Source organism: Heteronotia binoei, chromosome 4 (genome assembly GCF_032191835.1).
Source record: "Heteronotia binoei isolate CCM8104 ecotype False Entrance Well chromosome 4, APGP_CSIRO_Hbin_v1, whole genome shotgun sequence".
In the NCBI taxonomy this organism is placed as follows: Eukaryota; Metazoa; Chordata; class Lepidosauria; order Squamata; family Gekkonidae; genus Heteronotia; species Heteronotia binoei.
Window position 1 is genome coordinate 8526744 of NC_083226.1, and position 26116 is coordinate 8552859.

General features: G+C 50.5%; 2 protein-coding genes across 2 annotated transcripts in view; one reads left to right on the forward strand and one right to left on the reverse strand.

Moving 5' to 3' along the window:
• Positions 1–310: 310 nt before the first annotated feature.
• NICOL1 (NELL2 interacting cell ontogeny regulator 1) lies at positions 311–12644 on the reverse strand. Its single transcript, XM_060236751.1, has 4 exons — positions 12457–12644; positions 11252–11393; positions 3572–3660; positions 311–652 (listed from the first exon to the last, which is right to left on the reverse strand). Exons 2-4 carry the CDS (start codon positions 11370–11372, stop codon positions 581–583), a joined length of 282 nt encoding a protein of 93 aa, XP_060092734.1. The 5' UTR covers positions 11373–11393; positions 12457–12644; the 3' UTR covers positions 311–580.
• An 11149-nt stretch (positions 12645–23793) lies between these two features.
• Positions 23794–26116, forward strand: part of NELFA (negative elongation factor complex member A) — a 53787-nt gene continuing 51464 nt past the window's right edge. The window contains exon 1 of the mRNA XM_060236753.1: positions 23794–24095. Coding sequence (XP_060092736.1) covers positions 23844–24095 — 252 coding nt within the window. The 5' untranslated portion in view covers positions 23794–23843. The remainder of the gene's footprint in view (positions 24096–26116) is intronic.

Consider the following 26116-nt stretch of genomic DNA (forward strand, 5'->3'; position numbering starts at 1 on the left):
ATCTTTGTAATTTGTTTGAATGGCATTTCCCCCTTGACTGAGAAATGTGGAGGAGTGGGGAGACTTGAAAAAGCTTCAGTGCTTCCAAGGCAAATGATTTAATTTAACACCAAAAAAGCTCATTTCATCAGCTATCTAGCAAAGGGGAAATCTCGTTGGTCGCCAAGGAGCTACTGGACTCAAATCTAGCTGCTATGTCACTATATAATGAAGAAATGAAGTGTGAATGCTTAGGGAGGTATTTTGAGCATAGATATTGCCCCCACCCTCACCCCGCGAGAAAAACGTAAAGTTAAAAAAGGAGAGCATCTCAAAATATCATCTGGATTTATTTTACAACAATTCATAACTGTGTCCCTTCCGGCTCTCGCCTTCCCTTTGAAAATATCTTGCCACTCATGCTAATAGTAATATGGAACAAAACAGAGACACGTACAAACCGTCAGGAAGTGGAAACACGGCCATCTCATGCCCAAATCCCTCTACCTAGTCTTATGAGTGTCCTGCAGCTGACAGGCTTCTAGCTCTGCCTGTGTTTTGAAACTGAAGAATGGGCAGCTCCTAGGCGGCCATCCGGCGCTCAGTTTAAGGCGTTTGCAGTTAAGCAGTCACACAGGGTTCGCTTCTCCACTTTGAACAGCAAGGTTTCTGTCTGCATGAAGAAGGAAGGGGAAAGGCTGTGTTAGGGGGAAAGCCTCCTCTAATTAGCTCGCAACCCTCCCCCCCCCTTTGTCAAAAGTGATGGATGCCAGCTTCCAGGTGGGACCTGGGAATCCCCTGGAATTACAGCTCATCTCTACACTACAGAGATCTGTTCCCCTGGAAAAAAGGGATGCTTTGGAGGTTGGACTCTCTGGCATTGCAACCCACTGAGGTCTCCGCCCTCCCCAGGCTCCACCCCCAAATCTGCAGGACTTTCCCTACCACAGTATGGCAACCCTCCCCCCATCCCCCACTGGTGGCCGAGGGCGGGGGCTGGCAACCCTATGCCAGCCTGCATTGTGAGGTTTGAGAAGAGATTTTGCTTATGCATCTGAGCACCAACGCGCCTTCAAATATAGTGTTGTTTTTGTGAGCTGCAGTAAGCAAATCCTTCTTGGTGGAAAAATGACATCAAGCTGCAACTGACTTATTGTGACCCCATAGAATTGTGACACAGAGTGTTGGACTGGATGGGCCATTGGCCTGATCCAACAGGGCTTCTCTTCTGTTCTTATGTGACACAGAGTGTTGGACTGGAGGGGCAATTGGCCTGATCCAACATGGCTTCTCTTATGTTCTTCTGTGACACAGAGTGTTGGAATGGATGGGCCATTGGCCTGATCCAACAGGGCTTCTCTTATGTTCTTATGTGACACAGAGTGTTGGACTGGAGGGGCCATTGGCCTGATCCAACAGGGCTTCTCTTCTGTTCTTATGTGACACAGAGTGTTGGACTGGAGGGGCAATTGGCCTGATCCAACATGGCTTCTCTTATGTTCTTCTGTGACACAGAGTGTTGGAATGGATGGGCCATTGGCCTGATCCAACAGGGCTTCTCTTATGTTCTTATGTGACACAGAGTGTTGGACTGGATGGGCCATTGGCCTGATCCAACATGGCTTCTCTTATGTTCTTATGTGACACAGAGTGTTGGACTGGATGGGCCATTGGCCTGATCCAACATGGCTTCTCTTATGTTCTGCTGTGACACAGAGTGTTGGACTGGATGGGCCACTGGCCTGATCCAACATGGCTTCTCTTATGTTCTTCTGTGACACAGAGTGTTGGACTGGATGGGCCATTGGCCTGATCCAACATGGCTTCTCTTATGTTCTTCTGTGACACAGAGTGTTGGACTGGATGGGCCATTGACCTGATCCAACATGGCTTCTCTTATGTTCTTCTGTGACACAGAGTGTTGGACTGGATGGACCACTGGCCTGATCCAACATGGCTTCTCTTATGTTCTTATGTGACACAGAGTGTTGGACTGGATGGACCATTGGCCTGATCCAACATGGCTTCTCTTATGTTCCTCTGTGACACAGAGTGTTGGACTGGATGGGCCATTGGCCTGATCCAACATGGCTTCTCTTATGTTCTTCTGTGACACAGAGTGTTGGACTGGATGGGCCACTGGCCTGATCCAACATGGCTTCTCTCCATTTCAGGGGCTTCAATCAGTCACAGCTAGCTGGCTGGCAGGGAAGTAGGGTTGCCAATCCCCAGGTGGGGGCAGGGGATCCCCCGGTTTGGAGGCCCTCCCCTCGCTTCAGGATCCTCAGAAAGCGGGGGGAGGGGAGGGAAATGTCTGCTGGAAACTCTATTATTCCCTATGGAGATTTATTCCCATAGAAAATCATGGAGAATTGATCCACGGGTATCTAGGATCAATTTGGGGGGGCTGTTTTTTGGGGTAGAGGCACCAAATTTTCAGTATAGCATCTAGTGCCTCTCCCTAAAATACCCCCCAAGTTTCAAAAAGATTGGACCAGAGGGTCCAATTCTATGAGCCCCAAAAGAAGGTGCCCCTATCCTTCCTTAGTTCCTATGGTCCCCAGATTCAGAGGTGGGCGCTTCTGGTGAATGAAGTTTAACTCTTACATATCCAGCACACAGATAAGTAGGGATTCTAGTTCTGTGAAGAGCATAAGGATGCCTAACCAAAAATCCTTAGCTTCCTCACAATAGAATTATTCCCAGGATCCCTCGAAGACTGTATAATTTGCTTGAAGCTCGTTTTAAAAGCATCTTATATTTGTTTGACATATTTCTACTTGCAACCTGTCCATGTTTCAGAACACATTTCTTCAGCTTCCTTCATGGTGAAAGGGAGGCTGCGGCTGGAATTTGGCCTTCTGAGGCCTCTTTGCTAGCTCAGTTTTTGCTCTCATTTTAAATTCAAACCAGATTTTAAAATATTGTGTTGTTCTGGAGCTGGAGCTGTATAAGGAAGAGGGAAAACTGCGAACACATGATGGGCGCTTTCACACATGCTAAATAATGCAACTTCAAATCCAGTGTCCATTTGCAAAAGGGTTTTGCCATTTCACACAGGGCGTTTTCGCACTTACCTTAATCGGCAGCGACGCCCCTCTTCACCGCGCAGGGTCTGCACGGTTTTCGCACTAATTGCTGCGGAGCACCCGGAGGAGCCGCAAAGTCCTGCGGCTTTTGCGTCGCAAATGTAAACCGCCAAAACCCGGTTTACATTTGTGACGCAAAAGCCGCGGGACTTTGCGGCTCTTCCGGGTGCTCCGCAGCAATTAGTGCGAAAACCGTGCAGACCCTGCGCGGTGAAGAGGGGCGTCGCTGCCGATTAAGGTAAGTGCGAAAACGCCCACAGTAAAATTCACTCGCAAAGCGTGCAGAAAGCAGACTGAACGTGTGTGTGAAAGAGCCCAATGGCAGAGGGCACATAAACTTGCACACAGGAGAAATACACACCTAGAAGTACAAGCAGACAAGATTGCAAATCGTGGACTAAGAAGGGAGATGGAGAAGGGAGCTGCTCCTCCTTGTTTGCTTGTTCTAGGAGAGAGGCAATTTCATCCAATTTTCTTTTATATTAATATTTTTAAAGCCTTACCCGTGTATCTAAATTATAAGCTGTCTTCTTTAAATCTTGCAGGGCTCTCTGCATGAATTCAAACGCATGGCAGTCAACACACGGACGACCTAGGAGAGACGTTGGTCAGCTAACGTCAAATCTTAACGGAAAGTAATTGAAAGGTCTTCAGTGGATGAAATGATGACCAGGGAATGCACCCAAAATATCCACAAGCAGGATAATCTGTCCGCCCAACTGGGATCACACCATGAACCGAGTGACTTCAGAACCATGGCCATTTCCCAAGGTTGCCAGCCTCCCAGTGGGGTAGGGTTCCCAGGTCTCCCTGGGCAGCTGGCAGGATGTGTGTGTGTGTGTGGGGGGGGTGAGTTTGCTGGCGTCTGGGAGTTTCTTCACACATCTCTGCAATGTACCCACATGATGGTGAGGGACGGTGGCTCAGTGGTAGAGCATCTGCTTGGGAAGCAGAAGGTTCCAGGTTCAATCCCCGGCATCTCCAAAAAAGGGTCCAGGCAAATAGGTGTGAGAAGCCTCAGCTTGAGACCCTGGAGAGCCACTGCCAGTCTGAGAAGACAATACTGACTTTGATGGACCAAAGGTCTGATTCAGTATAAGGCAGCTTCATATGTTCATATGACTTCAATGACCCAAAAGGTAATAGGTGCGTTGAGGATGTCGGGGCGATGCTCTGGCGTTGGGGCAAAAACTCTATGGTAGAATTCGCTTCTACCTTTAGGGTTGCCACAGGTCCCCTCACCTATCTGGTGGGGAGATTTGGGAGGTGTTCCGGGGGTGGGTGGGGATATCCTTGACACAATGACGTCACCCAGAAGTGATATCATCATGCTGGGGACATCATATGGGGGTGCTTTGGGTGAAACTCTTATTTTTTTTTTGCCCTCATGTGATGTCCATGGCGTGATGATGTCACCAGAAGTGATGTCATCACATGCCTGTTGGGGTGGGGTTTCTCCTGGCCAGCTGGCCAGTGACAGATTGAAGTCCCCAAAAGCGGGGGAACCCCCCGCTAGGTCCTGCCAACCCTATCTACCATAGAGTTTTTGCCCCAAAACCAGAACATCATCCTGATATCCCAGACATGCTTACATTACTTCTGGGTCACACTGGAAGTCAGGTGAGGTCATTGCTGAAGAAACGTATGTCACTTCCAGGTCATGCTGAAGAAACGTGTGTCACTTCCAGGTCATGCTGAAGTCATGTAGGCACGCCCTCCTTCATTTTGGGGGTAATTCCCCCTCCCCGCTGGCAAGCTGATCAGGGGGTGAGAGATAGGGCTACAGTGGGGCCTGGTGATCTTCTGGGATTAGAACTTTGCAAGCAACAGAGATCAGGTCCCCTGGAGTAATGGCTGCTTTGGAAGGCGGAATCTGAGGTCTTACGCCCAACTGCAGTCCCGACCCTCCCCAAACCCGGCCCTGCTCAGACGCCACCTCCCCCTCCCCCTCCATCTCCAAGTATTTCTCAAAGCAACGTTGACAACCCTGCCGTTTCAGATTTCGTTTTATGAGCCTAGTGGCCACAGCAGAAATTCTTCAAGTGCTCAATGCCTGTGAAAGGATCACAATTTTGGTGCTTCCAGATTGCCCAGCAAGCTGCTCTTTGGAGATCTTCTTGGTCTTTCACAGTCAGCAATTGCTGCTGCCGCTGCTGTTATTCTATATCCCATCCTATTTCTTTATTTCTTTTATTCGATTTATATCCTGCCCTCCCCGCCGAAGCAGGCTCAGGGTGGTTTACAGTACAAAATCCCAAGAACAATAGATTAATAGTATTAAAATACACATTCAATAATAAACAACAATCATTAAAACAGTTTAAACAGAAAACAGGTTATTAAATTGGTGCTATTCTGATGGCGGCGGCCTTCTTCCATGGCTCTTAAATACCGGTGGCAGTCAATTGTATGCCAGTCGGAAGAGGGCAGTCTTGCAGGCCTTGTGGAACTGCGCAAGGTTCCGCAAGGCCCTCACTTCATCTGGTAATTGGTTCCACCAGCAGGGGGCTATGATTGAGAAGGCCCTGTCTTTAGTTGATTTCAATCGGGCCTCATTTGGCTCGGGGATTACTAACAGGTTTTGAGATCCCGATCTAAGTACTCTCTGGGGAACATGTGGGGAGAGACGGTCCCTAAGGTAGGCAGGTCGTAGGCCATATAGGGCTTTAAAGGTAATAACCAGCACCTTGTAACAAACTCGGTATACTATTGGCAGCCAGTGCAGTTCCCAGAGTCCCGGCTGTATGTGCTCCCACCTGGGAAGCCCCAATAACAGCCGGGCGGCCGCATTCTGCACTAGCTGCGACTTCCGGGTTCGGCACAACCCATGGGTGGGCTCAGGGTGGCTTACAACATAAACTCCCTAAAGCATAAATCCATACAACACTAAAAGCAATAAAATAATGGATGGAAGCAATAAATATGAACAGAAAACCCATGCCTCCTTTCAGATGGGCAGGGTTGCCAAGTCCAATTCAAAAAATATCTGGGTACTTTGGGGGTGGAGCCAGGAGACATTGGGGGTGGAGCCAGGAGCAGGGCTGTGACAAGCATCATTGAACTCCGAAGGGAGTTCTGGCCATCATATTTAAAGGGCCCGCACACCCTTTAAATGTTTTCCTTCCATAGGAAACAATGAAGGATAGGGGCACCTTCTTTTGGAGCTCATAGAATTGGACCCCCTAGTCCAATCTTTTTGAAACTTGGGGGGCATTTTGAGGAGAGGCAGTGGATGCTATATCGAAAATCTGGTGCCTCTACCTCACATAACATCCCCCCAGAGCTCCAGATACCTGCAGATCAATTCTCCATTATTTCATATGGGAATAGGGTTGCCAAGTCCAATTCAAGAAATATCTGGGGACTTTGGGGGTGGAGCCAGGAGGCATTAGGAGTGGAGCCAAGATCAGGGCTGTGAGAAGCATCATTGAACTCCAAAGGGAGTTCTGGCCATCACATTTAAAGGGACAGCACACCTTTTCAATGCCTTCCTTCCATAGGAAATCATGAAGGATAGGGGCACCTTCTTTTGGGGCTCATAGAATTGGACCCCCTGGTCCAATCTTTTTGAAACTTGGAGGGTATTTTGGGGAGAGGCACTAGATGCTATACTGAAAATTTGGTGCCTCTACCCCAAAAAACAGACCCCCCAGAGCCCCAGATACTCACGGATCAATTCTCCACGATTTTCTATGGGAATAAATCTCCATAGGGAATTGTCAGAACTTGTAACTTTTGCTTTCCTTGGCTTGACCAAACTGACTCCATGCTGTAACTTAGTACTAACATAGAGTGCTTGACCACAGCCATTAACCCTGGCCCCTGTGCTATGCCAAATATTTAGGGCAGTAGGGCAGGCGGCAGATAGTCTCTGCTTAACATCCCCAGGTGCCCTTTGAAGACAGGCCGTTTGGCCTTCACAACAGGGGAGCATCCTCCCTTCTGATAACGAAGGCTGGGAAGAAGAGACTCTTGTCTGAGACCGTGTGAATGATTGTTTTATTGTGCTTTGCTGCTGGCATAAAATGTAACCAACTGCCAGGAATTGGCATTGCTGTTATTTCGTTGCTCTAGTACTGTAGTTCTTCAATAAAGATCCTAACTTGTAACAAGTATCGGACTCGTCTGAAGTTCATCCAAGTTCTGACAGGAATACTGGGGTTCCCAGCAGACATTTCCCTCCCCTCCCCCCGCTTTCTGACGACCCTGAAGCGGGGGGAGGGCCTCCAAACCGGGGGATCCCCTGCCCCCACCTGGGGATTGGCAACCCTACAGATGGGTAATCCCAGAAACATCAGTGCCCAAAATAATATCGAGAGCAGCAGGGCACCGGGGAAGGGGCCAAGAACAGGAAAGGCCACGATACTGGATGTCTTCCACCTCACCCAAAGGCTTGGCAAAACAGCTCCGCTTTCAGGCCCTGTGGAACTGTAAAAAGTCCCGCAGGCCCCTGATCTCAGCTGGGAGCGTGCTCCACCAGGTTGGGGCAAAAACGCCTTTGCCCTGGGTGAGGCTAAGCAGACATCACTCGGGCCAAGGATCACCAGGAGGTGTTGTCAGAAGAGCATAAAGCTCTCCAGGGCGCATACGTGGAGAGCTGGTCCAGCATCACCCTAAGACTCTTTACCATCAGCACTGCCGGCACCAACGGTGCCCCACTGAAAAGTGGGAGCCTGATCCCCAACCACAGTCCCCCATGGCTCAGGCACAGGGCCTCCATCTTCACTGGATTTAGCTTCAGCCAGCTCTTCCGTAACCATCCAGCCACAGCTTCAAGTGTCCTGTCCAAAACGTTTGGGGTGCAATCCGCTTGGCTGTCCGTCAACAGATAAAGCTGGATGTCACCTGCATATTGGCGGTAACCCAGCCCAAACCCCTGGACTAATCGGTGAGGGGGCACAGGTGGATGTTAAATAATATTGAGAGAGGATTGCCTCCTGTGGAACCCCACATTCAGGGGAGTAACATCCTCTCTGAGTGCCGCCCTCTGTTCCCAACCACGGAGGGAGGGAGGAAGCCACGGTAAAGTACCCCCCCCCATCCCAACGTCAGCAAAGTGGTGGGTCAAAAGATCATAGTCAACCGTGTTGAAGCTGCTGTCAAATCTAACAGCAACAGCAGCAGTGGCCTGCAACTGCACCTCTATTCTAGGCCATTCAACTTCCTTCCTATACAGTTGCCAAATGTTGTTGAGGCTAAAACTCTGAAACACCACATATGTCGACTCTCTGAGTCAATCTGAAACTTGATCGTTCTAATTAAAGCCGGCCATAAGAAAACAGTTTCAGGTTCGAAAAGAGACAACTAAGAGAAGAAGATATTGGATTTATATCCCACCCTCCACTCCGAAGAGTCCCACAGCGGCTCACAATCTCCTTTCCCTTCCCCCCCCACAACAGACACCTGTGAGGTGGGTGGGGCTGAGAGGGCTCTCACAGCAGCTGCCCTTTCAAGGACAGAGTCTCAGAGCGGCCTACAATCTCCTTTCCCTTCCTCCCCCACAGCAGACACCCTGTGAGGTGGGTGGGGCTGGAGAGGGCTCTCACTGCAGCTGCCCTTTCAAGGACAGAGTCTCAGAGCGGCCTACAATCTCCTTTCCCTTCCTCCCCCACAACAGACACCCTGTGAGGTAGATGAAGATATTGGATTTATATCCCACCCTCCACTCCGAAGAGTCTCACAGCGGCTCACAATCTCCTTTACCTTCCCCCCCCACACAACAGACACCTGTGAGGTGGGTGGGGCTGAGAGGGCTCTCACAGCAGCTCCCTTTCAAGGACAGAGTCTCAGAGCGGCTCACAATCTCCTTTACCTTCCCCTGCCCCACAACAGACACCTGTGAGGTGGGTGGGGCTGAGAGGGCTCTCACAGCAACTGCCCTTTCAAGGACAGAGTCTCAGAGCGGCCTACAATCTCCTTTCCCTTCTTCCCTCACAACAGACACCCTGTGAGGTGGGTGGGGCTGGAGAGGGCTCTCACAGCAGCTGCCCTTTCAAGGACAGAGGCTCAGAGCAGCCTACAATCTCCTTTACCTTCCTCCCCCACAACAGACACCCTGTGAGGTAGATGAAGATATTGGATTTATATCCCGCCCTTCACTCCGAAGAGTCTCAGAGTGGCTCACAATCTCCTTTACCTCCCCCCCCCCACAACAGACACCCTGTGAGGTGGGTGGGGCTGGAGATGGCTCTCACAGCAGCTGCCCTTTCAAGGACAGAGTCTCAGAATGGCCTACAATCACCTTTCCCTTCCTCCCCCACAACAGACACCTTGTGAGGTGGGTGGGGCTGAGAGGGCTCTCACAGCAGCTGTCCTTTCAAAGACAACTCTGCCAGAACTATGGCTGACCCAAGGCCATTTCAGCAGCTGCAAGTGGAGGAGGGGGGAAATCAAACCTGGTTCTCCCAGATAAGAGAGCTATGGCTGACCCAAGGCCATTCCAGCAGCTGCAAGTGGAGAAGTGGGGAATCAAACCTGGTTCTCCCAGAAAAGAGTCAGCACACTTAACCACTACACCAAACTGGCTCTCCTACAGGGGACACAACAGAGGTTTATACAACTACGCACAGAGTGGAGTTGACAAAGAGAACTTTTTTTCCTCTTCCAAACTACAAGAACTTGTGGGCATCTGATGAAGCTGACGGGCAGTAGATTCAGGACGGACAAAAGGAAATTCTTGTTGACACAGTGACTGAGTGATATGTGGGATTTGCCGCCGGAGTACATTGTGATGGCCACAGGAATAGGTGGCTCTAAAGGGTGTTTGACAGGTTCATGTAGGAGAGTATCAGTAGCTACTGGCCATGGTGACTGGAGGGAACTTCCACCTTCAGAGGCACTAAAACCTCTTGAGTCTCAGACCCAGGAGGCAACTTGCTATTATTAGCTTACAGAAACTTCAACTCAACCTTTTCATGACTGAAAGGATGATACTTGCAAAACATGGCAAGAATGACGGGATAGTTTCTGCAGAAACCCTTCACTACATCAGGGGGGAAATGATGTACACTGGGAAATCCATAGTGAATCTGAAGACAGCCTGTACTTAATGATAAGTCTTAAAATGCATACAATGTTTACATGGCTGAATCTGCTGCTTAAACTCCGAGGGTCACCCTGCATTACATTGTTCGTTATCTGCCCAACGTTTTTTTTTGTCCCACTGTTTTGTCTTCCGGGCCTATGTGGCAACTGTATTAATGCTCCATCAAAATCAGCTTCAAGAATCTGAAAGCCAAATCGTAGATCTTAGAAACTACCTACGCCAGAGGAAAAGGCAGCGTCCCATAAGCAGGGGGCCACTATCCGGAATGACCTGTTTTTACCGGATGCCAACTTCACAGTAATCCAAGCCAGACACCGTGTGCAGGACAGCATCTGAAGGTTTTAATGTCTGGGGAGGTTTTAACGTCTGTTAGATTAGAACCTGAGAATCTAACAGACACGTTCTGAACCTCGTTGGTCTTCTGTGAATGTATTGTAAAGATTGGGATCCAGTGATAAATAAACCTCCAAGCTGAAGAAAGACAGATGAAACGTCTTGATATCTAGAACAGACGTCTTTGGAAGGGCTTCCGTTAGTTCTATGAACTAAATACTGGAATATTGTTACCCCTTTGTGATTGGAAAGACTGCTTTTGAACTGCCTTCTATGAATGTCTTTTTGCTATATGCTCGTCTATTTGAAGTTCCATTTGCAAGCTTGGTCAGAACGCCACTGACCTCTACATTACACTGTATGGTTGTTTAAAATGTATGGTGTCTTAGTGGTTTTTAAAATTTCCCCCTGGAGGTTGGCGACCCTACCTTGAAAGAGCTATGGTGTTGTCATGAGCCAACTGTGATTTGATAGCGATTTATGCGCACGCACACACAAGTAGGGTTTCTCTCTGAGTAATGTGTGAAATGCAGGATTGCCAGGTCCCCCCGGCGACCGACATGAGATGGAGGAGAAAGGTTGCCAGATACAGGCTGGGAAACTCCTGGAGATTTGGGGGTGGAGCTTGGGGAGGACCGGGGCCTCAGTGGGGTCCAATGCCAGAGAGTCTACCTTCCAAAGCTTGCCTTTTCTCCAGGGGAATTCATCTCTGTCATCTGGGGACGAGCTTAATTCCGGGCGATCCCCAGTTCCCCTAATTAACTGCGCTTTGGTATGAAACGCCAGGTAAAACAGATATACGTACTTTCTGCAGGGATCGTTGTTCCAGGTTCTTCTTCACCTGTAGCTGGCTTTGTAGAAAGAAGCCCAACGACCAGAATTAAAGGCACAAGAACGACCCCTTTGCTAAGCCAGAGTTTCAGCATCTTGTCGGTTGAGTTGTCCTCCTTCCCTGAGGGGGGGGGGGGAAGCAGGTATTCAAAGATGAACAGGATAGACGACAGCAACACTTTGGAGCATATTATTGGGATGGGTGACGGGAGACGCGAAACCTGCCAAAATTCCCTGCCAGCTGACCCATTTTACCCAAGTCCTCATCTCTGTCTCCATCGGGGCTGTCAACAGGCCTACAGAGAAATATTCTGTCCCTTTCACTGTCCTTTTGTGTTTTGAAACGGGCTCCAGATCTTTCCGCAGGCAGGGAATAAAGATATTATATAAGGAGGACACTTCAATATGCACAGGGAGGCTATACTGGGATTTCCCCCATTTCGAAAGCCAATGAAAGCAATCCCAACTCTATGATTCTAAAGCCTCCTCGGTTAAACAATTACGCACACAGGCCGCTTGTCCTTGTTACCTGAGCCAGTGCTGCTGTGCCGAAGCCTTTCATCTGCAGAGGACTGCTGCCTCCGCAGATCCTAATTTGCGGACAAAACGAGGAGAGACACCCATTTTGCTACCCAGAATCTTCAAATCCAAGTTCTCGCATTTATTCATTTCACACCATCCTCTTTTTACCGCAAACGCTGTTTTAACTGCGGATACTTCATTCTAAATCATTAGCAATAGTCTGGTACATGACATTTTGGTTCGAAGTCGTTTGCGAAAGCAGAATGTCTCCCTCGGATTGAGGCATCGTAGTACTTCAGGGAACTCTTTGTGCTTTCCAATGAAGGGACCCCATTCCAGGACACCCAGCGAAGCAACTGCCCTCTATGTTTTCCCAAGGAAGCCCTCACTTCTCCTGTTGCAGCCTCAACCTCCAGCTTTCATCACAAGAGCTCCAAGGAAGGCAAGGTGGTGAAAGGAAATCACCTGCTTCAGAACAGGTACCTTGCAGTTATTCCCCTCCCCGCACAGCAAGCAATAGCAGTCTGTGTAGCATAATTCAGCACCAAAGCATGACTGTCAGTAAACAGGACTGCAGCACTCTACATAATGTTTGTGGGAAAAAATAGGGGGAGGAATCCCACCCCAACAAAACAGAACATTTCAAAAGAGAAGTACCTGATCTCTTGCTTGCCTTTGTGACGCTCTCTTTGAATGGCCGCTGCAACCAGCTAATGGCACCTGTGCGTCTGCATATTTCTGAGCATGTGCGCTGGACTCCCTGGGTCCTTCCCTGGAAGAGAATCTGCCATGGCAACACGCAGAGGCCTCCGTTAGAGGAGAGAGTTAAGGAACAATGGGCTTGGCTTCCCTGCTTAAAGACGGAATCCGCGTCCCCGCTGAAATGCCTGCCAGTGGCTTTCAACCCGCTCATGTCTTTGTCAGCTTAGCCATTGTCCCATTCAGAAGTCTTTTAATTGGCCAAGCCTTGTACATACATATTACAAAACTACGACCATTCCAATGGTAAATGATCAAAGGAACTGTGAATCAGCTTCATTCAAAACAAATTAACAATGATTTCCATGCAGCCTCCACATTCTGATCGAATCCCATTCTCCAATAGATAACAGCCATTCCCTACAGAGACAGGGATATTTACCCTGATCAACAGGATTTTTTGTTGGTCAGTCGCACAGTCGACTCTGACTCTTTGTGACCCCATGGACAAAGTCATGCCAGGCCCTCCTGTCTTCCACCATCCTTCGAAGTCTGCTCAAATTTGTGTTTGTTACATCAGTAACACTGTCCAGCCACCTCATCTTTTGCCGTCCCCGTCTTCTTTTGCCTTCTGTCTTTCCCAGCATCAGGATCTTCTCCAGGGAGTGCTCCCTTCTCATTGGGTGGCCAAAGTATTTTAGCTTCAGCTTCAGCATCTGACTTTCCAGTGAACAGTCAGGGTTGATTTCCCTTAGGACTGACTGGTTTGATCTTCTTGGAGTCCAAGGGACTCTCAAGAGTCTTCTCCAGCACCACATCTCAAAAGCATCTATTCTTCTGCGCTTGACAGGATTACACAGTGTGAAATAAGTAACTGCTTTTAAATCGGCTTTGTTGAAACTATGGGGTCCCATCAACATATTTCTCCCCAGCATTCTCCTTACAAAAGCATCCTAATTTTAAATTTTACAAATAAATTGTGACCTAGGTCAAGATGAGTAGCCATGTTAGCCTGTTTGCAGCAGTAGACAATAGAGCAAGAGTCCAAGAGCGCCTGAAAGACTGGCAAAATTCTAAAGAAATGAGGAGTGACTCATGAAAGCTCAAACCTGGCCACAAATGTCGAGCAGTGGCTTACGGAAGTTCCTCCCCTGCCACAGATCTTGTTAGTCTTTAAATTGTAACCTGTTTTTAATTTTTTTTTTACTCTGGGTTTCCACTTTGCCAAAGCAGCCCCATGGCGCAGAGTGGTAAAGCTGCAGTAGTGCAGTCGAAACTCTCTGCTCACGACCTGAGTTCGATCCCAGCTGAAGATGTGTTCGGGTAGCCGGCTCAAGATTCACTCAGCCTTTCATCCTTCCAAGGTCGGTAAAATGAGTACCCAGCTTGCTGGGGGGAAACCCGCCCTGAGCCTTACAAGGGCGGGCTAAAAATAGAATAAAATAAATGACTAATAAATAAATAAAGTGTAGATGACTGGAGAAGGCAGTGGCAAACCAACCGCATCAAAAGTCTGCTGTGAAAATGTCGTGATGTGAAGTCACCGCAGAGTCGGAAACGACCGGTGCTTGCAAAGGGGACTATCTTTTCTTTTTACTACTTGCCATCATGAATGGTAAAGACGACATTTAAAAAAAAAATCCATTCTTAAGAAGGCTTATTGATTCTATTTTACTGTGTCTATAGCCTGACTTTCTCTCTGAGACTCAAGGAATATAAAATATTTTTTTAAAAAATACAGTCAGACAGCGTAAGACATCCAATAAGCGATGCAATAGGATGAGGATTACAGAATTTGAAAACAATGCAAACAAACAAAAAACTGCCTAAAGTAATCACAATAACAATGCAGAGTTAGATGATGCAATAAAAGCAAGGCGATGAACATATGAAGCTGCCTTATACTGCATCAGACCCTTGGTCCATCAAAGTCAGTATTGTCTTCTCAGACTGGCAGCGGCTCTCCAGGGTCTCAAGCTGAGGTTTTTCACACCTATTTGCCTGGACCCTTTTTTGGAGATGCCAGGGATTGAACCTGGGACCTTCTGCTTCCCAAGCAGATGCTCTACCACTGAGCCACTGTCCCTCCCCTAAGTCAGCCATGCGATATGCACAATAGACTACAACTGTATCCAGTTATAAAAGCACCCTCCTTTCCATTATACTACAGTTCCATTATACTGCAGTTCCAATCGCTTTATAAAAATGCTTTTCTGGACATTCCTGTTTGGCACATTCTGCAGAATGACAGAATTGTGGAGGCCTTCTATAATATAGTGGGTTCAATGCATGAAGGAGACGTGATTTAGTGAACATAACTCTCTATATTCAGTACAGCATAGTAACAGCTGAACTCTGAGACTGGTGCATTGGGTCAACTGGGAAACTATATACAGTTCAAGGTTCTCACGCTAGGACACCATTGGATCATTTAAACCTGCAAGGGGCCTGTGATTGGAGCAGGGCAGCAGGGAATTGGATCCTACCGCCCCTAGTTCCCGAGTCCCCCAAGCTCGGTCCCAAAGGCTCCAATGAGCCAGGCATGAATGCAGGTAATAGTATCATTAGTCCACATACACAACACCCTCCATCTTGACTTCCTCAGACAGGCCATAACCTAATATGGGAGCCTCCACAGAGGATGAACATATTCAGGCAGCTGCTGATCTTACCCATTTGGAAGGGAGCACCTTCTTCAGGAAGCTTGGCTCATCTGAGTGAACCTGTCACGCAGGAAGAACACAGAAGCAGTCCTGTAGGTATTCAGTAAGAGGGAAAAATACGGGACCACAGTGGGAATGATACAAATTAAAGACAAGACACACCGTGAAAACAGTGCAGTTCCATTCTGCAGTACTCTAAACAGGCGCGTCAAACATGCAGCCCAGAAGCCCTATCAGGCCCCCGAGCAACTGGCTCTTGTCCGCTTCCTTCTCCCTCTCTCTTGCTTCCTTCTGCATCTCAGCTTGCTTTACAAGGCTTGCTCAATCACTCAGGAGCTACAGAGCAAAACTTCAATTTTCTCCATTGGTTGAGGCTCCTCCCCCTCTTGGTCTCCTGGGGAGGGAGGGAAAGAGCCAGAGCTTCCTTTGCCCAGTTCCCTGGATCCCATGGAAGAAATACAAAGGAAGCATCTTTAAGACCAACAAGTGCTAATGTTTTAAGCACGTTTGAAGGGTTTTAAAAAATCTTTAATTTTGTTTGTCTGAGTCCTTTATAAAATTTATATATCTACTTAATCTTAAATCTGTACGCACATGGCCCATTCCGACATGACCCAACCCAACAAAGTCTCATTTATGTCAAATCCAGCCCTTATAACAAATGAGTACAAAAGAATCAACTTATATAATACAATCCACCAGAAGGTAAGTCAATATACACAGATGCAGAGAAGTTTAAGTAATGCACCAAAGTGCTTTTTTCAAAGTCTTTTCTTGATATAGATGATTTTAAGGCAAGTAGACTCTAGGCCTTGGAAGACTTTGGGGGTGAAAACTGGAACTTCAACTTAATTATGAGAGCCATAGCGGTCAGAATGTTGGACTCGGGTTTGAATCTTCACCCTGCCATGGAAGCTTCCTTGGGGTGACCTTGGGCCATTCACACTCTTAGCCTAACCTACCTCACAGGGGAAAATGGAGGGGGAAATAATGATGTACCGTAAACCATTTTGGATCTCTGCTGGGGGAAAAGGTGGGCTATATATTCCACTGTCTATTTATCAACAGCCAGGTCTGGGGCCAGGCTTTTTGGTACCCTAGGTGAGGCTACCTAGTGACACTCCCCCCCAGCACAGCCACCAAGTGCTCCTCGGCCAGTTTCAGGCTGTTAGGAAATGCAGTCCTTCAGAAATCCCATTTTACGCGCAACTGACTCATGGTGCAAGTTGCAACTGACTCATAGTGACCTTCTGAAGTTCCTCTTTGGTGGTGCTGGGGAATCTTTGTGTCAGAGCCTATGGTAGATCTCAGTTTCAGTGTTTTTGGACCGAGTCCCAAGAAAATCAGGAGTAAGGAGCAAGCAGAAAAGCCATGAGTTCGGAGAGACCCAGAGCTGCTAATCTGCAGAAGAAGCAGACTGTGCACAGCACAGACTGGCTAGTGCCTAGGACTATAGCACAAGGCGCAGGTGCCATTTTGAATGTTTTCTCATTAAAGACAAATATTTTTTGCAAGTGAAAAAAATGCCACAAATATATGTGTGTATGTGGGGGGGGGGGGGGTTCTATCCTGGCTTCCTTCCTGCTGTGCTTTTTAAGAAATTAGATATCGTAATGGAATTTCATAGCAGCCCTTTCTTTTGACCATGCTCTGACACAGGAAGTCAGTGAGGCTGAAAGAAGGGAGCGGAGAGGGTTAACGTCCCCATTTTTCTTCTCTCTACCCCATTTGGCCCTGACCCTGATGGCCCAGGCTAGATATCTCATCCTGTTTGGGAAGTTAAAGGCCAGCCCTAGTTAACACTTGGAAGGCAGGCCACCAAGGAAGCTCATGGCTGCTGTACAGAGGCAGGCAACGGTAAACCACCTCTGTTCCTCTCTTGCCTTGACCTCAGCAACCAAGACTACCCTCATCTCATCCAAACTTGGAAGCTAAGCAGGGTCGCCCCTCCTTAGCACTGGAAGCGGAGAGACTACCAGCACCAAGGAAGTCCAGACTTGCCAGGCAGAGGCAGGCCATGGCAAGTCCATCTCTCGTCTCCTCTTGCCTTGAAAACCCTGCGGGGTTGCTCGCTGCAAGCTGGCTGCGATTTGAGGACACTGTCCACCACCACTAAGATCCAATCCCCCCGCCCCACATTCTGGCACGACCCCCCTCTCCTGATTCCTTGGGTTGCTTCTCCCCTTCCTTCAAGCCCCTCTCTTCCAAGACTCCCCCCTTCAGAAAGTCTAAAGTCTACCCAACCTTCAATGCGTTACCGGTCTGAGACCCCCACCCCCCCATCCATTCCCACAGCTGGCTTCCACGCCTCTGGCATGGTATTCGGGACTGTCTGGGGTGCATCGATCAGGGCTCAGCTGGCACAGGGAGGGAACGCCTGTTCTTGGGCCCAAGCAAAAGCTGCTCTCGGGGCACTTTGGGACAATCCTGGGACTGACCATTCCTCGGCTGCAGCTTCCAATATTGGCTGCAAGTGTCGGGCAAGGGAGATTTATGGGCTATTTACTGCTTGGTCTTTTTGCTTTTCTGGGGTGGGGGGGGGGGAAGGGCCAGAGATGGGGAAAGGGAGGTGGTTAATTTGGCTCATTCCCCCAACCCCCGTAGCTCTAGGGAGGCACCTCTGGAAAGGCAATGTGCAGGAGGAGGCAGTGGTGGTGTCAGACTCTGTTCATGGATACTATTGCTGAATGCTGATCACTAACCATGTTGTTTAATGCACCGATATGCTAAATAACCCATGATAGTAGAACAGTAGAAGAAGAAGAAGATGAAGAAGATATTGGATTTATATCCTGCCCTCCACTCTGAAGAGTCTCAGAGCGGCTCACAATCTCCTTTCCCTTCCTCTCCCCACAACAGACACCCTGTGAGGTAGATGAAGATATTGGATTTATATCCCGCCCTCCACTCCGGAGAGTCTCAGAGCGGCTCACAATCTCCTTTCCCTTCCTCCCCCACAACAGACATTCTATGAGGAGGGTGGGGCTGAGAGGGCTCTCACAGCAGCTGCCCTTTCAAGGACAGAGTCTCAGAACGGCCTACAATCTCCTCTCCCTTCCTCCCACACAGCAGACACCCTGTGAGGTGGGTGGGGCTGAGAGGGCTCTCAAGCAGCTGCCCTTTCAAGGACAGAGTCTCAGAACGGCCTACAATCTCCTCTCCCTTCCTCCCCCACAGCAGACACCCTGTGAGGTGGGTGGGGCTGAGAGGGCTCTCAAGCAGCTGCCCTTTCAAGGACAGAGTCTCAGAACGGCCTACAATCTCCTCTCCCTTCCTCCCCCACAACAGACACCCTGTGAGGTGGGTGGGGCTGGAGAGGGCTCTCCCAGCAGCTGCCCTTTCAAGGACAACCTCTGCCAGAGCTATGGCTGACCCAAGGCCATTCCAGCAGGTGCAAGTGGAGGAGTGGGGAATCAAACCCGGTTCTCCCAGATAAGAGTCCGCACACTTAACCACTACACCAAACTAGCTCTCGGTAGGGAGGGGGCCAAGTAGGGAATAGCCAAGGAGCAGGTTCCCAAGAATATCAAAGGTGGTTGGGCAGTCTTTGAAGTGGAGAATGCCTGCTAGATTCTCACCTCCCCCCCTAGAGGCAGCAAGGACATTGCCGCCGTAACCACCAACGGAAAAAGATAAGGGGAAAGCTGTGTGAAGAGTCACACATGCAAAGGCAGCCTTTGTTTGGGGAATTGGGGTGTAGATGTGATTGCTTTGATGTAGAATGCTAAATATCACTGATGTGAACTGCTCACCATCAGTTCCAATCCCTGTCATGTTGGAGTAACTTTGGCGTATACAATAAATGCAACTTTGTTTCAAATAACAAGTCTGCTCATTTGGGAACTTCAATGAACCTTCGCTGACAGGTGGCAACTGGGAGAAGATCTATGAATAGGGCTGAGGAAAAAGCTTTCCACAGGGAAGGGCTTCCCAGGGCCTAAGTGGAGTTTGCTGCATGTTCCACTTTAGGTTGGGAAATTCCCCAAGATTTTTTGGGGGAGAAGTAGGGATGCCAGCCTCCAGGTGGGACCTAGGGATCCCATGGATTTCCAGCTCATTTCAAGACTACGGAGATCAGTCCCCATTAGAAAATAGTAGAACACACGTGAGGCGAGAAAGTGTTGCGCTTTTGGCAACAGACTTCGGGAGGGTTCTGACACCAGTCTTCCCCTGGTTGATGCAAGGAGGCCTCAGTTCTCTCTGGCTCGGCTCAGTTCACCCCGCTGCCCTCGCCGTGAGAGGCATGCCCTTCCTCTCCAGCCAATGCCGTTAAGTCACCGTTTATACCTTTCATCTCTTTCCTGCTCCCCCAAGCGGTCCCACCCTCTGGATTCAGATATCCAGGGACGGTGGCTCAGTGGTAGAGCATCTGCTTGGGAAGCAGGAGGTCCCAGGTTCAATCCCTGGCATCTCCAAAAAAGGGTCCAGGCAAATAGGTGTGAAAAACCTCCGCTTGAGACCCTGGAGAGCCGCTGCCAGTCTGAGAAGACAATACTGACTTTGATGGACCCAGGAGGGTCTGATTCAGTAGAAGGCAGCTTCATATGTTCATGTTCTGGCCAGGCCTGGCGTGTGGGATTCTGCTGCCCGAGGCAGAACCCCAACACGTGCACCCCTGCGAGTAAATTTTAGGTGTGCACGCTTTGCACGTGCATGGCGTGATGACATCACAGAGATTCAGCGCGTTTGGCGGGCGCTGCAGAGTGGAAGTGCCGTTCTTTCTTGGCTTTAAGGGGTTGGGGGGAGTGCTCCTAACCCCTTAAAGCCAAGAAAAACACTCCCGGTGGCTCAGTGGTAGAGCATCTGCTTGGGAAGCAGAAAGTCCCAGGTTCAATCCCTGGCATCTCCAAAAAAGGGTCCAGGCAAATAGGTGTGAAGAACCTCAGCTTGAGACCCTGGAGAGCCGCTGCCAGTCTGAGAAGACAATACTGACTTTGATGGACCAAAGGTCTGATTCAGTATAAGGCAGCTTCATATGTTCACTCCGTAGCCCTTGCCAAACTCAGAGGGTGCTGTGGATGGGAAGCCAGTCCGAGGCTCAGGGAAGGCGTGAGTGGGGAGGGGGTGCCCACCCCTGCTGGGAGTTGGCGCCCTAGACCATCTAGGCTGGGGTCAAAGTGAGGGTGCACCAGTTGTTCCCACTCTTCCCAGGAGACGCTCTACAGGTATCTCCTGGTTTATCCTAGGGTGGGGTGGAGGCCAGCTTTTCCTCCTTTGCTGGTGATTCCAGTTCCTCAAGAGACTCAACCCCAGGGTGTATTGTTACCCACAAACTCCTGCAGGTGTTCCCTGAGCCCTCAATCTGATCTCTAACCTGCCGATCTTTGTCCTATTAGGACCTGGTCTCCAGCGTGTTTGTCTCTATTGCTATCCTTCTTTTCTTCTGGGTCCCAAAGTCTGTGCCTTTCTGGTCAAGCCCTGGACAGTTGGCTGTCTCTAAGATGCTACTGGGCTCCTGTTCAGTTTTCATATTTTGGGAGTGGCCATGGATCTGCAGTAGATGAGCTGCATTTGAGTCCAAAAGTACCTTAGAGGCCAGTAAGATTTGGGGGTGGGGGGTGGGTATGAGCTTTCAAGAGTCAAAGCCCTTTGTAAGTTACAAACCAGAGTGGAGATCCCTAAGTCCTTATACCCCAGTCTGAAGGTGGGAGAGGTCTTGCAAAGGAGGAGGTGCAATTCACATTGCAAGCAGCTTGATTAGAGTAGAGGAGAAATGCTTAGGGACAGAAAATCTGCAGTAAGATTAGAACCGTATGTTCCTATCCTGCCCTGAAAGTTGGATCTGGCAGCAGGATTCAAGGACCTCCATTTCTGCTTGCATCTCAGGAAGATATAGATCAGGGGTGAGGAACCTTTTCTCTGCCAAGGGCCATATGGATATTTATAACATCATTTGCGGGCCATAAAAAATTATCAACTTAAAAAAACAGTTTAAAAACGCCAAGGGAGAATAATTCAGCCCAGCAAAATGAATGCAAATAATTGTTTTTCTGTTTGAAGTCATGTAGGGAGAGCCTAATCTGGCATGCGCGCGCACACACGGCCCACCACCATAGGCAAGTGCATAGGTCCAGAGCTTTTTGTAGAAAAAGCCCAGCAGGAACTCAGTAGCATATTAGACCACATCCCCTAAAATTAGCATATTAGGTCACACCATCTGGGATAATCAAGTGCAAACTGAACTGTGACAGTAATTTTTCCAGGCCCTGCAGCAATTCTGGCCAGCCAGCCAGGCCCCAGGGAGGCTGCCGCACAGTACAACTGGGCCCTGTGATCCCTGCCTGGCCCCGGGGAGGCTGCTGCACAGCACAGCTGGGACCCACGATCCTCGCTGGCCAGCCAGGCCTCAGAGAGGCTGCCACATGGCTCGGTTCAGCCCAGCAATCCCCAAGGGCCACATCAAGTGACCTTAAGGGCTGTATATGGCCCTTAGGACAGAGGTTCCCCACCCCTGGTATAGATGCAACATTATGTCTGGGCAACAGAACAAAGTTTGAAGCCAGCGGCACCTTTAAGACCAGCACAGTTTAATTCTGGGTATAAACCTTTGCGTGCATGCAGATAAAAACTTAGAATTAAACTCTGTTGGGTCTCAAAGTTGCCACTGGACTCCAACTTTGTTCTGTTTCTTCAGACCGACATGGCGATCTGAATCTATCTCTGGGGCAGTGTATTATTCTTGGTGCCTGGGGACCACAGTGGGAAGGCTTCTGGAGTTTTGGTCCTGCTTATGGGCCTTCTGATGGGGTTTTGGCCACTGTGTGTTGGACTGGATGGGCCATGGACCTTACCCAACTTTTGGCTTTTCTTCTGGTCTTATACGGAGCAGAGGTCCATCACTAGGCTCTTAGCCACGAGGTATAGGGAACACTCTATCTGGGCTTTTGACGCTCTGTCTTCTGGGTATTTGGGAAGGGGAACAACAGTGGGAGGGCTTCTGGAGTTCAGGCCTTGCTGGTAAACCTCCGGATAGCCCCTGGGTTTTGGCCACAGAGTGTTGTGACTGGATGGGCCACTAGCCTGATCCAACATGGCTTCTCTTTTGTTCTTCTGTCTGGGGGGCAGCGATGCTCTGTCTTCTTCGTGCTTGGGGGGGGGCAACAGTGGGAGAGCTTCTGTAGTCCTGGCCCTGCTGATAAACCTCCTGAGGGCACCTTGGTTTTGGCCACTGTTTGACATGATGGGCCATTGACCTGATCCAACATGGCTTCTCTTGTGTTCTTCTTGGGGGGGGGGGGGGCAGTGGTGCTCTGTCTTCTTGGTGCTTGGAAGGCAAGAGTGGAAGAGCTTCTGGAGTCCTGGCCCCACTGGTGGACCTCCTGTGGGCACCTGGGTTTTAGTCACTGTGACACAGCACTGGGACTGGATGGGTCACTGGCCTGATCCTACATGGCTCCTCTTTTGTTTTTCTGTCGGGGGGGGCAGTGATGCTCTGTCTTCTTGGTGCTTGGGGGGGCAACAGTGGGAGGGCTTCTGTAGTCCTGGCCCTGTTGATAAACCTCCTGAGGGCACCTTGGTTTTGGCCACTGTTTGACATGATGGGCCATTGACCTGATCCAACATGAACATATATGAACATATGAAGCTGCCTTATACTGAATCAGACCCTTGGTCCATCAAAGTCAGTCTTGTCTACTCAGACTGGCAGCGGCTCTCCAGGATCTCAAGCTGAGGTTTTTCACACCTATTTGCCTGGACCCTTTTTTGGAGATGCCAGGGATTGAACCTGGGACCTTCTGCTTCCCAAGCAGATGCTCTACCACTGAGCCACCGTCCCTCCCCAAATGGCTTCTCTTATGCTCTTCTGTTGGAGGAGGCAGTGGTGCTCTGTCTTCTTGGCGCTTGGAAGGCAAGAGTGGAAGAGCTTCTGGAGTCCTGGCCCCTCTGGTGGACCTCCTGAGGGCACCTGGGTTTTAGCCCCTGTGACACAGCACTGGGACTGGATGGACCCCTGGCCTGATCCTACATGGCTCCTCTTTTGTTCTTCTGTCGGGGGGGCAGTGGTGCTCTGTCTTCTTGGTGCTTGGGGGCAACAGTGGGAGGGCTTCTGGATTCCTGGCCCTGCTGATAAACCTCCTGAGGGCACCTTGGTTTTGGCCACTGTTTGACATGATGGGCCGCTGGCCTGATCCAGCATGGCTCCTCTTTTGTTCTTATGAAAAGTGCGTTGCCCTCCTACCCCAAACCCCTGAAAGGTTTTTTTCCAGGGAGGATGCAACGGAGCGCGCCCCTTGCACGGAACTTGTGGAGCCCCGCCCGCCACGACTGACTCCAGGCCGCTGCTGAAGCAAAGCCCGGCCGCCCTCTTCCAGGCAGGCATCCCCCGGGCAAGGTTTGGGTTCCTTCCCTCAGGGAGCAGCGGCAAGAAGCGCAGCCGGGCGGCCCGCGAGGCCCTCAGAGGCTCCTTTTCCGGTTTCGGCGCGCGCGAGCGGGCGACTTCCGGCCCCCCCCCCAGCCGAGAGGCCCCTGCAGCTCCCGCCGTCCTTTGCGGCGGAGAGGCGCCATCCTTGTGTACGGCTCACCAGGGCGGCGCCATTTCGAGCGTTGTACAGCTCAGCGCTCATCTGCGCAGCCGGGGCGGCGCCATCGTGCGTTACGGCGCGAGAGGGAGGGGCGGGCGGCCCAGGGGCTGGGGCCTCGGCCTCCCTCCGCCCCTCCCTTCCCCTTAGGTGTCTTCATAAAATGCCCGCCGACAGTCCCCCTTTTTTCCCGCTCCGCTCCAAGATGGCGTCGATGCGCGAGAGCGACACTGGCCTGTGGCTGCACAACAAGCTGGGCTCCACCGACGAGCTGTGGGCGCCGCCGAGCATCGCCTCGCTGCTCACCGCCGCCGTCATCGACAACATCCGCCTCTGCTTCCACGGCCTCTCCTCGCCCGTCAAGCTCAAGCTGCTGCTCGGCATGCTGCACCTGCCCCGCCGCGCCGTCGACGAGGTGAGCCCAGGGGAGGGGAGGGGAGGGAAGCGAGACCGGCCCGGCCCTCGGGGCTGCGTTGCCATCTCCCGGGCGGCAGAGCTCGGGAGCCGCGAAGGACACCATGCCAGACCCCAAAGCGGCCGCCTCCTCCGGGGAACGCTCCCTGCAACGCCTGCAGAGCAGCTGGCATGCCGGGAGGTCCCCAGACGCCGGATCCCGGGAGATCTCCAGCTGGGATGCCGGGAGATCCCCAGCTCTGATGCCGGGAGATCCCCCGACTCCGGATCCCTGGGATGCCAGGAGATCTCCAGCTGGGATGCCGGGAGATCCCCAGACGCCGGATCCCTGGGATCCCGGGAGATCCCTAGCTCTGATGCCGGGAGTTCCCCAGACTCCGGATCCCGGGAGATCTCCAGCTGGGATGCTAGGAAGTCCCCAGACGCCGGATCCCTGGGATGCCGGGAGATCCCCAGCTCTGATGCCGGGAGATCCCCCGACTCCGGATCCCTGGGATGCCAGGAGATCTCCAGCTGGGATGCCGGGAGATCCCCAGACGCCGGATCCCTGGGATCCCGGGAGATCCCTAGCTCTGATGCCGGGAGTTCCCCAGACTCCGGATCCCGGGAGATCTCCAGCTGGGATGCTAGGAAGTCCCCAGACTCCAGATCCCTGGGATGCCGGGAGATCCCCAGCTCTGATGCCGGGAGATCCCCAGACGCCGGATCCCTTGGATGCCGGGAGATCCCTAGCTCTGATGCCAGGAGTTCCCCAGACTCCGGATCCCGGGAGATCTCCAGCTGGGATGCCAGGAGATCCCCAGATGCCGGATCCCTGGGATGCCGGGAGATCCCTAGCTCTGATGCCAGGAGTTCCCCAGACTCCAGATCCCAGGAGATCTCCAGCTGTGATGCTGGGAAGTCCCCAGACGCTGGATCCCTGGGATCCCGGGAGATCCCTAGCTCTGATGCCGGGAGTTTCCCAGACTCCGGATCCCTGGGATGCCGGGAGATCTCCAGCTGTGATGCCGGGAGATCCCCAGACTCCAGATCCCTGGGATGCCGGGAGATCCCTAGCTCTGATGCCGGGAGTTTCCCAGACTCCGGATCCCTGGGATGCCGGGAGATCTCCAGCTGTGATGCTGGGAGATCCCCAGACTCCGGATCCCTGGGATGCCGGGAGATCTCCAGCTGTGATGCCGGGAAGTCCCCAGACTCTACCGGAGGTTAAACTAACAGACAAACCGCTGGAATACTAGGATCCCAACAGGGTCCCCAGGGACTCATTCAAGACTATGTGATTCTTAAATCCTTCCAAATATAGCAATCTTAATCAGTCAAATATGCATGTATAATAATCAATACACTCAGTCCCATAGGCATAACTTTTCCCTCCCCCTGAAGAAACTGAACAGTAATGTTGTTATATTTGGAAGGGTTTAAGAAGCGTATAACGTCTCGAATGAGTATTTGGGGACCCTGTTGTGATCCGAGGATTTCAGTGGTTGGTCTGTTAGTTTCACTTTAATGCTGAAATCCTGCTTTATGTCGCCTGCCTAGAGGTTGGCAGCCTTTTGGAGGGGAAAGAAAACTCAGTCCCATAGGCATAACTTTTTCCTCCCCCTGAAGAAACTGAACAGTACTGTTGTTATATTTGGAAGGATTTAAGAAGCGTAGAAATGTCTTGAATGGGTATTTGGGGACCCTGTTGTGATCCGAGGATTTCAGTGGTTGGTCTGTTAGTTTCGCTTTAATGCTGAAATCCTGCTTTATGTCGCCTGCCTAGAGGTTGGCAGCCTTTTGGAGGGGAAAGAAAGCAAAGCCTGTGGCAGCCTTTTGCTTCTACTCCAGTTTTGGAGTCAGAGCTCAGATGGAAGGAAATGTTAAGATTTGAGTCTAGGAACCCCTTCCAGACCCTCGAAATTACAAAGGTACCACTTGCCAGAGTTGATGGCTAGTTTCGCACACGTTGGATAATGCGCTTTCAGTGCACTTTAGGAATTATTTGAAAGTAGGTTTTTTGTTGTTTGATTCACACAGGAA

Coding starts and splice junctions, on each gene's coding strand:
- NICOL1 (XM_060236751.1), bottom strand. CDS start 11,372: ATGCTGAAACTCTGGCTTAGCAAAGGGGTCGTTCTTGTGCCTTTAATT. Junction 3,661..11,251: donor AACAACGATCCCTGCAGAAA/GTACGTATATCT, acceptor CGTCTCTCCTAG/GTCGTCCGTGTGTTGACTGC. Junction 653..3,571: donor CTTATAATTTAGATACACGG/GTAAGGCTTTAA, acceptor TTCTTCATGCAG/ACAGAAACCTTGCTGTTCAA.